The sequence below is a fragment of the Oryza brachyantha genome, chromosome 1 (genome assembly GCF_000231095.2).
Source record: "Oryza brachyantha chromosome 1, ObraRS2, whole genome shotgun sequence".
In the NCBI taxonomy this organism is placed as follows: domain Eukaryota; kingdom Viridiplantae; phylum Streptophyta; class Magnoliopsida; order Poales; family Poaceae; genus Oryza; species Oryza brachyantha.
Window position 1 is genome coordinate 16,097,411 of NC_023163.2, and position 15,084 is coordinate 16,112,494.

The 15,084-nt window shown below is 36.7% G+C and overlaps 3 protein-coding genes across 3 annotated transcripts; 2 read left to right on the top strand and 1 right to left on the bottom strand.

Annotated features, from left to right (window-relative positions):
- Positions 1–1,952: 1,952 nt before the first annotated feature.
- LOC107303593 (peptidyl-prolyl cis-trans isomerase FKBP65-like) lies at positions 1,953–5,829 on the top strand. The gene is made up of 4 exons (XM_015833558.1): positions 1,953–2,283; positions 3,741–3,827; positions 4,955–5,187; positions 5,806–5,829. The coding sequence occupies exons 1-4, from the start codon at positions 2,064–2,066 to the stop codon at positions 5,827–5,829; spliced, it is 564 nt and encodes a 187-aa protein (XP_015689044.1). The 5' UTR covers positions 1,953–2,063.
- A 1,639-nt stretch (positions 5,830–7,468) lies between these two features.
- Positions 7,469–9,387, top strand: LOC107305591. Its single transcript, XM_015843718.2, has 3 exons — positions 7,469–7,497; positions 8,083–8,205; positions 9,018–9,387. The coding sequence occupies exons 1-3, from the start codon at positions 7,489–7,491 to the stop codon at positions 9,273–9,275; spliced, it is 390 nt and encodes a 129-aa protein (XP_015699204.1). The 5' UTR covers positions 7,469–7,488; the 3' UTR covers positions 9,276–9,387.
- Positions 9,388–9,465: 78 nt separating this feature from the next.
- LOC102701766 (CXXC motif containing zinc binding protein) lies at positions 9,466–13,392 on the bottom strand. Its single transcript, XM_006644198.3, has 5 exons — positions 13,163–13,392; positions 12,916–13,023; positions 10,606–10,773; positions 9,814–9,924; positions 9,466–9,714 (listed from the first exon to the last, which is right to left on the bottom strand). The coding sequence occupies exons 1-5, from the start codon at positions 13,262–13,264 to the stop codon at positions 9,673–9,675; spliced, it is 531 nt and encodes a 176-aa protein (XP_006644261.1). The 5' UTR covers positions 13,265–13,392; the 3' UTR covers positions 9,466–9,672.
- Positions 13,393–15,084: the final 1,692 nt, after the last annotated feature.

Consider the following 15,084-nt stretch of genomic DNA (forward strand, 5'->3'; position numbering starts at 1 on the left):
AGTACCCGCCACCCAGAAAAAAAGGAGGAAGAAACGAGACAGCTAGAGACCACCAAACGCATCCACCACACCGTTGCACATGCTGCGCGTCATCGGGTGTTTCCTCATCGGAAATTTGTCCTCCTTTTGCCGACGCGCAGGCGGCGAAGACTCTCGGGTCGACTCAGAAGAGAGACAGTCAAGACCGCAGATATGCCAACATCTCAATTCCGTTGCAATCTGCAGGCTTACTTTGCGAGAGCTCGATATACATATATGCATTCTGTTAGCATCGGTAGATTGTTATTTTTGTTTCTTCTAAAAGATTTTATCCGGTTTAACAAAAACTAACAGAAAGTATCTTGATGTACCGGTACCTCGAGGTAAAAAATAGTTTCTGATCGTCGGATCTAACAGTGCACATCCTACTCAGCTAGATCTAATAGTAGAAAATAATTTGATATCTCGAGATACCGGTACCTCGAGGTACTTTTTGTTGGACCGGAGCAAATCTCTTTTGCTACTTTTTGTTGGTGCAAATAGGGTGAAACCTTCTCCTAAAATCCAATTAAAATGTGTTCTGCCTTCTATATCTATCTAATTATTTATAGAGCATTATGTGTACTATTCAAGCTTATTTGAATCTTATTTGCATATATGTTTCTTGTTGGTACAGTCGGATATTTCGGAGTACATGGAGTAATTAAGAACCTGAGGTTGAGTGTGATTTTTCATAGAAAAAAACAAGTGTCCATGCATATTGAACCTACTAATAAATTGATTTCATAACAAAACCATATACATATGCATGTGTCGGTTTGCTTTAAAATGTGGGATACATACCACCGGTAGATTCGATTATATTTAATTTCTTACATTTTCCTCCATTGACATATTGCTGCCATGTGCCTATCTCACTTCTGGTTAGAAATGTTTTGAAAGGTTTTATTCTATTATTGGATGCTTAGCCATGCCTAGATGTAGAAATCTTAAAATTGGTACATGGAGCAATTAGTTGAACTCTAGTTTTATTCGTAGTTATGGGCACAGAATACGAGAATATAAACTCTGATTATGAATTCAGAATATATTTCACTTGGACGAATGATAAGGAGGTGATACGATGGAATTTTATTGATTCAAGTAGATCTATCTAAGTCGTTAAGGACAGAACATGCTGATATTTGTTCAACCACCGTACGAACTTCAACTCGCTGTAAATGGGATGACTTAGTACCGAGTGAGGTCGTGACCATCCATGCCTGTTCGTTTGTCATCAGGATGGTGTTTTCTTTGGACGGCTCCAAATATACACGTTTTTGGTTCGGAGTTTATCCTTGGATTTTTTTTAAAGGTACCCTTAAATAATTTTGAGCGGTTCATTGCTTTAGATTTAACGTATCTGATTTTATTATAATATACTAGTATTATGTGTAAATAGTAAAATTCTATAAAGATAAAATTAGAACTAAAATATATAACTTTGCGATAAATTTATACATCGTATATCATATTAAGATAGGTAAATTGATACATATATCTTACTAGAATTTTAAATAAAATATTTAATTATAGGTAGATCTAAATTTTAGTACGCTACCGTAACAGACCGTAGCATTACCTTTATCCGGAAGACATGCAGTTGTAGCCATGACTATGCTCGATCTCAATTCCACCCAGAAAAGGAGGAAGAAGCCAGACAGCGAAAGACCACCAAACGCATCGACCACACCGTTGCGCATGCTGCGTCACCGGTGTTTCGTCATCGGAATTTTGTCCTCCTTTTGCGCGACGCGCAGGCGGCGAAGACTCGGGTCGACTCAGAGAGACAGTAGTCAAGACCGCAGATTGCCATTCCGTTGCAATGCAGGCTTACTTTGCAGGAGTATATGTATGTGCATAATACTGTCAGTACAAGCAGGCCATTAATTACTAAGCCAGACTCGATCTTTCGTTGATCAAGCTTGACCTAGCTAGCTCCGCTGGCCAAGCGAGTAACTGCTGCAGGTTGGTTTGTTAGTTAATTGTAGACCAGCAAAAAGAAGAAAGGTGAAAAACTGTAACAGGTCAAGGTCAAGGCGGGCATGGCGCCGCTGCCGGAGCTGGGCGAGCCTGACGAGAACTTCCACAACCTGTGGCTGCGGGTAGACGAGGAGGAGGAGGAGAGGTTGCCGCCTCACCCTGGATTTCACAAGTGGACTATCAGGAAGCCTCACGGCCGCAAGAAGGCCAGGGCTTGGCGCCAGTTCTATAGCACCGTTCCGGGGGATGGAGCAAACAGCTTCTACTGCCACGAGGCCCAAGGTAACAACTAAAACAGATACCAGGTCATCGCCTCGATCATTTTTTGGAAAAAAAAAACACAAACTATACATTTACAGATAAAAAATAATTTTTAAATAAAATTTTATATGTATGCTCTTAATAATTTAAAAGCAAAATAAACTGGAAATAAACTAAGATAGGAAAAAACTTCTAAAATTAACTCCAAATTAAAGATTAAAAATTTTAATTTCAATTTATAAGCATAAGAAAAAGATGAGGGCAGAAGTCGATACTGATTTTCTTGGGTTGCTTTTTCTTTACTCCATATGGTAACCATATATGTACACATCACAAAACAAGCGCACACACTTGTTCATAAAATATTCTATCTTAACACAAACTTAAGGAGACCGAGACAAATGGTATATTAATAACCACCCTAAATTCCTATTTGAGTAAATTTCGCTCTAACTATCACAAACTACACAATTAAATGGTAATACGTTTCGTGTAAGGTTAGGTATATCCATTTAAAAAAAATCTGTAACATCAAAATAGTACTTATTTGGTGTTGAACCTATTATATACTCCCTCTGATCTTTTTTGTTTGACGTTGGTTAGTTCAATTAGCTTAAATTTTGAACTAAACGTCAAACATTTGCAACCGGAGGGAGCACATACTTAAGGTGGAATATTACAAATCAGTATGTTTTTTTTTGATAAAACTGGTGTTAAATCTATCTTTTACGACATTATCTTCTAAATTTGCAGTTTGATGATAAGCTCAAAGTTAAATATGTTGTGTCGTGATATTGTGATTTAAGCACTTAGTTTTTTTAATAGTGTAGTTAAAGTATCTATAATTTTGGGAAATTTACTCTTCCTATTTGAAAATGTACACTTGTTTGTATTATTTGTGTATATATATTAGGATTTAGAGATGCCTTTTTAAGCGAAAGCCAAAATTTTCCTTTGGAAAGATGTAATAATTCATGACGAGAGCTTTAGTTGGATTATTTTTCCCATCTTTTAGTTTACTTTTCATTAATTTTATTTAAAATTCTATGTAATTTGCTAAAAAGTCACAAACCGAAATATTGGTAGTATATAATTGGAATTAGACATTTGTTTGGTTTGTTACAAAAAAATTGATAATGTCCATTGCAACCTTATCAAAGTCCCGGTTTTGTCAATATTCTTCACCTTTTCTGGTACAAATGGAAATGATGTGAAATCAACATTATCACAGTATTGGTTATAAATACAGCATGTTATCAGCAAAACTTAATTCCCTTTTTGCATTACCAATAAATTTTTGTGGGATATTGAACCAAATCAACCCATGATCTCATCAAAATTTTGTTTGATTGCAGCGTAGGAATTTCATAGAACATGGTTAAACCTAAATATTGTCAAACATCAAGCACTAATGTTAGTCTTAAGCTTTCTGTCCCACTATCTATTTACTACAGTTCCGCTGCTATTTGTCCATGCAGTTCGTTTCACAGGACGACTTCTTGATGGTACTCAGTTTGTTTCAAGCCAAGAAAATGGTAGTCCACATATGTTCATACTAGGGCAAGGTAACTCCATATACCAAATTTCACCTTTTTCAAATAATTTATATAAAAATAATTATTAAGGTTCATTATTTGTTTGTGGGCGTATATATTTTTGAGTCACTTGAGAATACCCAAAGAGACCCATCTCTAGCGGTTTTATCTTCAATCATAAATACTTGATGTTTATAAGAAGATTTAAGATTTAGTCGAGATTTTAAAACTTTAACGTACGTGCAATAATCATCTAAAAGCTTGGTTCAGAAACAAAACAAATCGTAGCATGTATTTTTGCCTATAAGTAATTCCATTATATTACCAAACAGCTTTGATACATATTTCATCAAAAATGGGATCTAACTACGATGCTGAACAGCAGAAACACATATTAGACATGGACAGGGTATTTGGCTCAATCCTCAATGGCTTGTGTTCCAGTATGCCACCATCGCCAACACAGGTACACCAGCATAGTCCAGGGACCAGGAGAGCATGAAACAAATATCACTTGACAAGTCCCAATAGTTAATAGCAACCAACAAGGGCCTTTTGACAATGGTAGCACGAAGCAGGAAACTGATGTGGAAAAGAATTCAAATTTTGGATGGCATAAAAAAGTTTGGCCAGGAATAAAATTTTCCCTTAAAGTTGTAGTGTTCTAGTCGGAAAAAGAAATTAACACCCTCATATTTTTGTTTTTGCTTTTGCGTATAAGCCAAAATTTCAATTTTCAACCTTAAATTCGGATTTGATTTTGGGGTTTTTTTTCGTTGTGGTTTACTTTTCAGTTTTGACTTTTAGATCGCTAAGAACATGAGTGTAAAGCTTCATTCAGAAATTATTTTTTCTTTGCAAATATGTCACGATCAGCCCCCATAAACTTTGGCCATGTTGAAGTGATAGAGAGCACATGTGCGTAATAGCAGGATTTACCTATCAATTTATAGCTATTTAACTGAGTTGCTGCACTAAGGCAAATTCCTCTCTAATGCAAACTATCTCTAGAATGTATATGTCCCACTAAATTAATACTCAAAGTTGCCATTTTTCACAAAAATTGTGCTCTGATATTCATTCCATATTTTCATGGAAGATCACAAGCGTGTAACCTTCCTATATGAAGCACAGATATGTTATCTATTCCTTTGCAGAGAATGTGATGCATGGCTTCAACTTTGCTGTCAGCTCAATGCTACCAGGAGAGAAAGCTGTATTCACAATCCCCCCAGAGCTAGCTGTGACCAAGGCTGGGTCCCCTGCCAGTATCCCATCAAATATACCTCCAAATCAAACACTGTGGTTTAAGATTGAGCTCATCAATCTGTTTACTATAACTGATTTATTCGAAGACGAGGGAATATTGAAAAAGATCGTCAAGATTCAAGTACCCGAGAGAAGAAAATTTGATTGGCGTCATGCGAATTTTGTGTTTGGTAAATCCTTTTACTATCAATTTGCCTTTGTTATTTACTCTGCCATTTGTTATTTACTCTGCCATCATTTACCATCAGAATTATTATAAATTTGATGTTTCCCATGAATATATTGTTATTCTTCAAAACAGTAAGATACAACGCATGCCTGGAGGATGGAACTTCAGTGTCAAAATCTGAAGGGGTTGGATTCAGACTTGCAGATGGTACGGATGCCTTGCTTTTACCCTTATATTTATTTCATTATTTATGTATTAATCTTCTGTGGAGATCTTTCTTTCGTTATGATTTGAAAAAAAAAATCGATTTAGAGCACTGCTGCATCAAGGTTCTAACGATCTTGATAAATCCAGGCTTCTTTTGTCCTGCATTTTCACATGCTGTGAAGACTATGAAAGGAGGAGAGGAAGCCATACTAATTGTAAAGCCAAAATGTAAGCTAAGAATCTCAAAGCTTTTATCTCAGTCTGCTCGCTTTCCTAAATCTAGATAGATAAATGCACAATTTATCTTTTTTTCAACTATTGGAAGATGATTACATATTTTGCCTTTTCAATTTGCACTCGCAGATAGTGCACCCAGCTATAAATTAATGAAACAGATAAAAAAATAACTTATGGTCTAGGGATGGTAATACAATAACTTGGCTAAAACAGAGTGCTACCTTGGCATGCCTCCAAGAAGATACTTCTGTACTCGCTAATTCATGATTAATGATGCAATCATTGTTTGAATATAATCTTTGATCCTAGATGCTTTCGGTGAACGAGGCAGGCCTTCTGTAGGAGACGAAGCTGCTATCCCCCCTGATGCAACTCTTTATATCCATCTCCAATTTTTGTCTTGGGTACGACGCAGTAGGGAGGACTGGACAATTAGCAAGAAGAATTTAAGTGTAGGGAACTCCCGAAGGATACCTAGGAAATCCCAGGCAATGGTGGAAGGTATTCCCTCCGGATTGATATATATTACAATAGTTATATTAGAAAAGCTTCTCAAATTTATAAGTTCAAAGATATTATTGAAGTACTTCTCAAGACAAATAAATACTTAGGTCCTGTTTCTTTCAGCTTTGAGATTATTATAATCCAGATTATTGAGTGTAAGCTGAAAGAAACAGACAACTTATTGAAGCAACTTATTATAATGTGGAGCTCAACTTATTATAATCTGATAAGCTCATTTAGGTGAGCTTTTTTCATATTATTGGGTGAAAAATTACCCATCATGTCCCCCACTTCCTCTTTAGACTTACAAACATAATAATCTAGGCTCTAATAATCTAGAAAAGAAATAACACATAGCTTATTCTAATACAGATTATAACAATCTAGTTTATAGTGATCTAACTTAATAATCTAGATTATAATAATCTTAAGTTGAAAGAAACAGAGCCATGTCATTATTTTAGTTATACTGATTAAAGGCGTAACAACGTAACACTTATGAGTGGCGACAAAAGGTTTACTGGTAAAATGTATACGTAGGTGTCCTAAAAGCAAATGCTGGAAAAATAAGGTACGATAACGAAAACTCAAAATCAACTCTAAAGTTTCAAATTTTAAATATTTCGCTGACACTTATAAGCTAAAGGGTAAAGAATGACGAGCATTCCATTTTTGTTCCTTTTGAAATAACCATTTTAGAAGTTATTTGATAATTAAAGTTTTAAAAGTTTAATTAGATGTTGTCAAGAATATCAAATATTTATGGCAAGTGGGGGTATTTTTGTTAATATGTACTACTGCCACTGGTAACAGATAAGTTACATGTTAGTTACAAGACGAACGTTTTCCACAATTTATTTAGAAAAGAATAAAAATACTTAAACTGCACAACAGTGTAGAACTGTCGAAGCATGTATTGTGACGAATTTATTTATATTTATGAATAATGTATAGTTATATTGCTCAAATTTTGAATAGTAACTCAATATTAGCAATTACTTGAAACGGATGCAGTAATAAGTAGAGAAATTAATTATATGCTCCACAGGAAGAAGTTTCCTGAATTTTCTCATGGATCTGTCACTGACTTGTGTATCCATGCAAGAGAAAATCCTGACTATGCAATCTTAGTAGGGGTAGATAATCTAATCCTCCAATGGAAAAGGACGTTCTTAATTATCACCGAAATTTTCAGGAGTACCCGCTGATGGCCTAGACAAAGCTGTGATGAAAACAGAGAAGGCAGAAGTTGCCTTGTTCATCATGTGTGCTCTACTGCTAACTGTGTTGTTAGTTGTGCTATTCATGACTAAGGTGCAATACCACATCATCGCACTATGCATTTATGCTTTACGAGTATACGCAAGTCCTTAGGTAGGATATGCCTTTCTCTAAACACATATAGGGTACATACATTCTTTTCTTAAGATAAAACTAATGGACTTTTCCCATTCAATTTTATATGAAGCTAGATTCTTAAAATTAATTTAGCACAAAACTATTGAATAAACCTACACCAAAATAATCCAGATGGCTCTTGTTTTTCCCTTTCCCTCTAATCAACGCACTAATTCTCTAGAGAAAATATAATGGCTTATTGTTGGCATACAATAGGTACATGTTTTCGCCACATGTATGGGCGAGGTCCTCACTTGTATGCATATTGTTGCAGTGGGTGAGACAACTCTCACACAGGTTGGGTGGCCACCTGGACTCCATCATTGTACCCTCCACTAGGATAGCCATAAAAACTTAGTTATTCAAAAAGTTCTATTAGTCATCAAGACTTAACGGCTTTATGAGTACCACGACCTCATCATTAAAAAAGAAATCAAGAGAAGTTATATGGACTGCATATGTGTTCTTATTGTTCTATGGGATTCGATCCGAACAAAACAGGTATTTGGCTATAATCTGGAGAACCAAGAAGCAGAAACAAAACTGCGAGAAATATTGACGCAAGAATTTCTTGAAGATTCACCAGAAGTTGACAATGTTGATGAGATGGATAGATGCTCTAAGGTATAACTTTCTATCACAACTCTCTTCTTTGTAAATGGAAATGTATCTTTGACCCTTTTAGATTTTTTTAAGTACAATTACCACTGAATACACTTGCATATGCATAAATTATACCTATAGGGTTGCATCCTATCACACGTCTAAAGAGATCAAAGGCCTAACCCCACATGGCGTGGATGTGTGCTTACCACAAAACGCACGAATATATATGTAGCATACGTGCTAAGTTTAGGTTTGAACCCAGTAGTCATATTCTACCATAAGAACCCTAAAAGTTAAAGCTCATTTCACTTAGACCCCTTTTAGAATGCCAACTACGTTAGTTTGATTAGAAATTCACAATGCTTGTGTTCAATATCATACTCCTTTCTACATCTAAAGTACAAGATGCATGTGAGTACTGCTCTGGTTTCTTATGGAGCTTCAGATTGGCCCAGTCTAAAGTTTCCTAAAATATATACGAGTAATGCATGTGAGTACTACTTTGGGTGTGGCTCCAGTATTTCAATTTTGATAGAGCATATTATTTTAGGTTAGTCTGAAAAAAATCGCGAAATAGTCATTTCTAGTTTATTTATAAGGCTTAAAACCAGTCATCCCAAAAAAAAAAAACCAAACAGTGAAGAAAACAGTCTGCCTATCATGCATGCATCCCAACATTGTTGCTGTATCGAAGCCACCTTTCTCATCAGATAGCAGCACAAATCCATTTTTCAGTCTTCCTCCAGGAGCCGATATAAACATACATATGTGAGCCGTGACGTACCACAAGCTAGGGAGACGGCTAACTGAATGAGCTCTTTTGCCATCAGCTTGCTACATTCGAGCTTCAGTCAGGTTCTTCTCGCAAACTGAAGCGTAAACATCGGTACCGGGGAGGCGTTTTCTTTGTCCCTGATGTCGCGGGAGGACGAAACGCTGCTTCAACTCCCGCCGCCGCCGCCGCCGCTGGTGCTACAACGGCGGCGAGCGCCACAGCAAGCAGAAACGCTGCTCCAGAAAGCTCAGGCGCAGCCAAGGCGGACCGTGCTTTCCTCTTCCCGTGCTTCGGTTCATCGCCTACCAAGTGAAAGGGATCGAGGAATATTACAACCTTTGGATGTTGCAATCGTTGCTGTGTACTATTGGGATCAAATAAGATTTTCATAAGATTCCCAATGTCACATAGAGTTTATGTTTCTTCATGGCGTGTGGACCATTTGCTATGGTCTGCACAAAAGCAAAACATCCTATGTCTGAATTGTATAAGATTTGACAAGATGATCCCAGTTAATGCCACTCAATGGCTCAATAATGGATGGTTTGGTTCCTAGCATGTCGCCATATATCAATGGAAGATAAAACCAAATCCATGGCACCCCAATAGCATCAGCAAAAGGGTGTTCACACATGCGAGATTTAAAGTAAAAGGTATTGTTTTCTAACACGCTTTATACATTTCCCGTTGGATATCCAGACGATCATGGGTCAGACAAATTTAGTCTTCCCACGACTCTCCTGCTTCTTCACCTGTAATCATGAACAGAGATGTCAAGAACTGAAGGCAACAATTCCAGCAATTATCTTGACTATCGACTACATGTTTGTGAAATATAGGTGCTCGCTTACCACTCTGAATTCTGACCGCAGCTTGCCCAAACCTACAGGACACTCTCCCTTCTCATCGTAATCAGCAAACTCGCCTTCAGAGCAGTCAATGTCAAATGAAGTTCCTTCCAACTTGCAAAGAGATTGCAGGATATAAGCATATCATAAATCAAAATAATCAGACAGGGTTTGACATTCAGTTACAGACAACATTGTGAATTTTTAGCCAGATAATGCTTCTGTGCTATCTTAAATATCCTAAAGGAACATATGGTCAAGTGCTTAGCAGGAGTCCCGTCATAGAATATCCTCTCAATTTCTTAAAAGTATGCTTTTCTTATGTATTGCATACAGATGAATAAACATAAATTTTATGTAACACCAAAAGGACATGGAAGATTGTTCCTAGAAAACCTGTTACCCACATCGTAAGACAGATACCCTATGTACAAGCAAACTTCAAGGAATATGCTAAAAATTTATACAGCACAATAATGAACTGAGAACATAAATGATAAGTAAAAAAAGAAAATATACAGCAGCAAAACTATGTTATAGTGTACTTAAAGCTTTCTTTTCTTCATAGGATACAGAAGTATAGTTTAAAAAAAAAAGAAACATCAGGGTTAGTTTATAGCATATGAATCGTCCCGAAAAGAATTATCATTTCTTATTGATAAGCTTAAAAGATTGGTTCGGTATATGCAACCAGCTAACAAACAAAATCCTGGGCTGAAATTAAAAGTTATATTAATTAATAAATAGAAAACTAAAGCACAGGACTCTTGCTGTGATATAAGATCAAGAACTTACAGACTCAGCCTTCCAGCCATCACCAAAAGCAAAATCAATAGGTTCGCAGCCTCTGCAGTCAAAAACCATCAAACAAGTTCCCGTTTCGTTTTGGCTCTCCTCAATACTCAGTGGTGTCCCATGCCCAGGAATCATCACAATCGATCCATCCCTTCCACAAAGCTTGCACTGAGAAAAGGTAAAATATTACATATGAGCATGTATACAAGGTACAACAGAACCATGATAAATTGAGAACTAAATATAAAATTGTGGGTAGCACTCCCTGCCACGGAATTATCGCAATTGGACTATCTCTTCTACAAAGCTTACAATGAGACAAGAAACAAACATATAGAGCAGAACATGACAAATTGATAGCTAACCAGAGTATAAATGTAAATATTAAATAAAATAACTTCCTTGCTCCTTTACACATTCAAACTAAAAAGACTTGCAACCTTCAAGAAAAATTCAATGCTATAATCTTGCATCAGGTATAGAAGTAGTTTAAAAATCCATTTAATGGATCGTTACAAAGTCAGTAATGTTTCAAAACAGAAACTATGGATCTTATGATACCCTGAAAGTATGAAAAAAATACACTTCTAATAAGAAATGAGCAACAGAATTAATGTCTGCCACACATTGATATGTGCAGACATGGTAATGGTGTAATGCTCTAGTCAAGATGCATGAATAACATTACCAATAAAAGAGTCGTATGCCTACATTTTTTACATTCGATCATTGACTGACAAAATCGGACTATCTACATTTGGCAAAGTCCGATGTCTTTGTAGTTTTATAAATCAGAGGTTTTATGTGAAACAATTGTGACAATGTATATTCACTATTCAGCAATGTGTGACGAAATCAATTTTGATGAAGGGAATCAACCAAATTTTGAAAACCGAAAAATATCTACATAAACAGAAAAGATCGATGTGGTTGACTTATTTGTACCACATAGCATTTCACAATGATATGATAACAGCTATCAACCAATGAAGATGAACAGAAAGAAATTATAGTGGATTTGCATTAAGGAAATCAAAGACATAATAGCATACGACACACAAGGTTCAGGACAGTCGTTACAAATGCAGGGAGTTACAGAACAAATGACAGAAACAACAGTCTCAGCCAGCCAACGCTATGCACATGCAAGAGCTAAAATATTATTCCCCCCGTTCCACATTATAGGACTTTCTAGCATTTTCTAGATTCATATGTATGCTAATAAATCTAGACGCATATACAATGCTATATGAATAAATCTAGACAAACCCAAAAAGTTTTATACGATATTGAGAAATAACTTTTTTCCAACAGGAAAATCTAATTTCTGTTATGAAAGAGAGACTACAAATACCACCCAACATGCAGCATGTCTCTAGCTTAGGGAATGGCAGAATCTTAGGTAATAAACGCCATGAGGCATATTAAATGAGTGTGTAATATAGGAAGTCCTTTTTGAAACATGCCAGAAAGTATTTTTTAAATGCTGCCAACTCCTTTAGAAAATTCACTTGTGGACTTGAAAATTTTGTAAAAGTGTGAACCTTCTCAGCAGTGTACAGATTAAAGTTTCCTATTTATAGTACAGTTAACTGCTATTATTTATAGATACACAAGAACATTTAAACGTTATCTCAAGCAAAACATCTGCGTGCCATCTACATCATGGAATCAAAGCCATTAAAATGCAACTTTGCCTATTTTCTCATGGACATGACAACAGAACAAAGGCAAGAAGGGTTGTTATAGAATAAAACGTTACCAGAAACATTCCAGGGATAGAAAGTGCTAAAATTGATATTAGCAAATCACAATGGTGCCACCCCATAATCACAATGATGCCACCTAAGTTCTAAACCAAAAGGCATTGTTGCCACCCCATAATCATAAGATTTTACAAGGTTTTTACAAAGTTCACACACAATAACAAGATTCCTTACCATCTAACGAATACTAGAAGACAAAGACTTGAGATATGACCCTCCAATGCTCAGTCCAATTCCCATTGCTACAAGTCGACCATTAAAACCTACCCATTCTCACAATTTCCACCTAAAACGCTACTAGTTCCTGAAACCCTAGAAGCAATACCATAACAAACCGCACAAATAAACGGTTGCCTTATCATCAACCACAACAAAATCCCGGGTTTGAAATTGTCTCAGTAACAAACGAAACGAACAAACACTACCCCTACATGAACCACTCCAAAATCCCGGATGTGAAATTTTGCTCCCAGACACATAGAGTCAAAGCCAGAGAGGAGAGGAGAGGAGAGGAGAGGAGAGGAGGCATGCTGTGAGACAGTACCTTCTGGACAAGGTTAGCGGTGGCGCGGCCGGTGGGCAGGTCAACGACCTCGCCGATGGAGACGCAGGTGGCCTTGGCGCTGACCTCCCCGCAGTTCTCGCATCGCAGCTGCGATCCACAACATAGAAGCGCAACCACCGGTCAGCATCACTCGAATCGGGAGAACCAAATGGAGGAGAGCGAGCGAGCGAGCGAGCGATCGATCGAGCTAACGAGGAAGGCAGCACGCGACTGCGAGCAGCGGGACCTTGAAGTAGTAGGGGTAGTTCGGGTCGTCGCAGCCGCCGCCGGGCTGCAGGTTGGTGAGGTTGTCCAGGTCCGCCCACACGTACAGCGCGTAGAACACCATCTCCGCCGCCGCCGCCGCCGCCGCCGCCGGTGAAGGATCGGGGAATGGAGATGATCGGAACGGAGCGGCGGTGGGGAATTGTGTCGAGGATTTTTACGGAAATGCCACTGGGTTTGGCGATTCGTGTGATGCTCTGGTGTAGTGGTGTTCAGATTCCTTACCGCACAACCGCCGAAACCGCGCTACCGCGGATCCAGCAGCACGGTAACCATAAAAACCGCAATAAATTTGAATCCAAAAATTTGAATTTAAACTCGCGCAGTTTTCATGGCTTATTGTGCGGTTTGCCACGGTTACCGTGCGGTTTGCCGCGGTAATACTTGCTGGAACAGCATATGAGAATTGCGGTTACCGTGGCTTACCGCGCGGTTTTTTAGCCGAAAACCATGAGAAGACCGTGGTTACCGCGAGAAGACCGTAGGTGTGATGTCAAATGCAAAAAAAACTTTAAAAAATCTAAAAAAATACATAAAAAATAGAAAAATATTTTGTGACTATATTTATGACAATAGGACATGTTATAGGAAAAACAAGAAAATTTTCACATGACATTTTCTAAATTCTTGACATTACAACTTACAAATATACACCGGCATATCACCCTTCACCAAATAATTCACATCAATAACAAGTAACAACTTTATTTTGATTATTGCGTCACAACTATACCTCCTATCAATTATTACTAACGTGCACGTAGAATTTTTCTTCGTACGTATTTTTCATATATCCATCGTAGTATATTTGAATTTCAATATTATGTACCCTAGTGTCTACTGTAATTAATAATGACTTAACAACAAAATATTCTTAACCATCTTCTTATGAAATATTATTTGCAATAGGCTATTTTTTATTTTGTTTCCCGAAATTCTTGTTTATGATTTTTTAATTACGCCAGAAATACATTTTTTTATAAATTTATTTGACAAAACTACACTATATATCAACATATACAACATACATTTTTTTATTAAATTTTCCTTAAATTTAAACTCGGTTACCGCGGCTTACCGAAACATGCCGCGATGGTAACCACAGTTTCGGTTACCTTGACGGTGTTGGATGGATTTTTGAGGGCATTTCGGTCATAGCAATTGATCCAGTGGTAGTAGGGAATTGGATTCGCTGGGATTTACTTTGTTTAGAGCAAGATTTCTCTCTGCTCCTGCTCTGAAATCTGATCACCTGGATGTGATTCAAGAAATTTTTGCAAAATTGAATGCGTGAATTGGTATGCATATATCTTGGAGTACGTCGAGAGCTAATTTTATAAGAGTAAGCTCAATATAAAAGCTAACTATTATCTATAATTTTTTCTATATCATTAAAAATTAACTTAGAGCCAAGTAGAATAGATAAAATAGCCACTATATTAATTAATACATGGTCAGCATACATCTTCTTAGATACTGCACTACAACTAATTACAAAACATGGTAGTTTTTAGAGCTCATTTACATCCCTTATTATACTCCCTCATATCCAATCTCACTTATTTTTTATTTTATCATTTCTTCACCTATACTTATAGGCTTTGTTCTTTTTGTTTTTATCTAGATTATTATTAACTTTTATGGTGCACTTCTCCAAACTGTTAAACATTTTTTTTTGAAAACTTTATATATTAAAATTCATCGTCTAGACAATTAATTTTATATTAGTTAATTCTAGCATTTATACTATTAAATAACTATTAAAAATCATATTATATTTCATCATCCAAATTCCACCAAAAGAACAAAAGCTTTATTAAAGCTGCAATAATAATAGTATGGAGAGTTCGATTTTACTCGGAGAAGCGGCACTTTTGATATAGG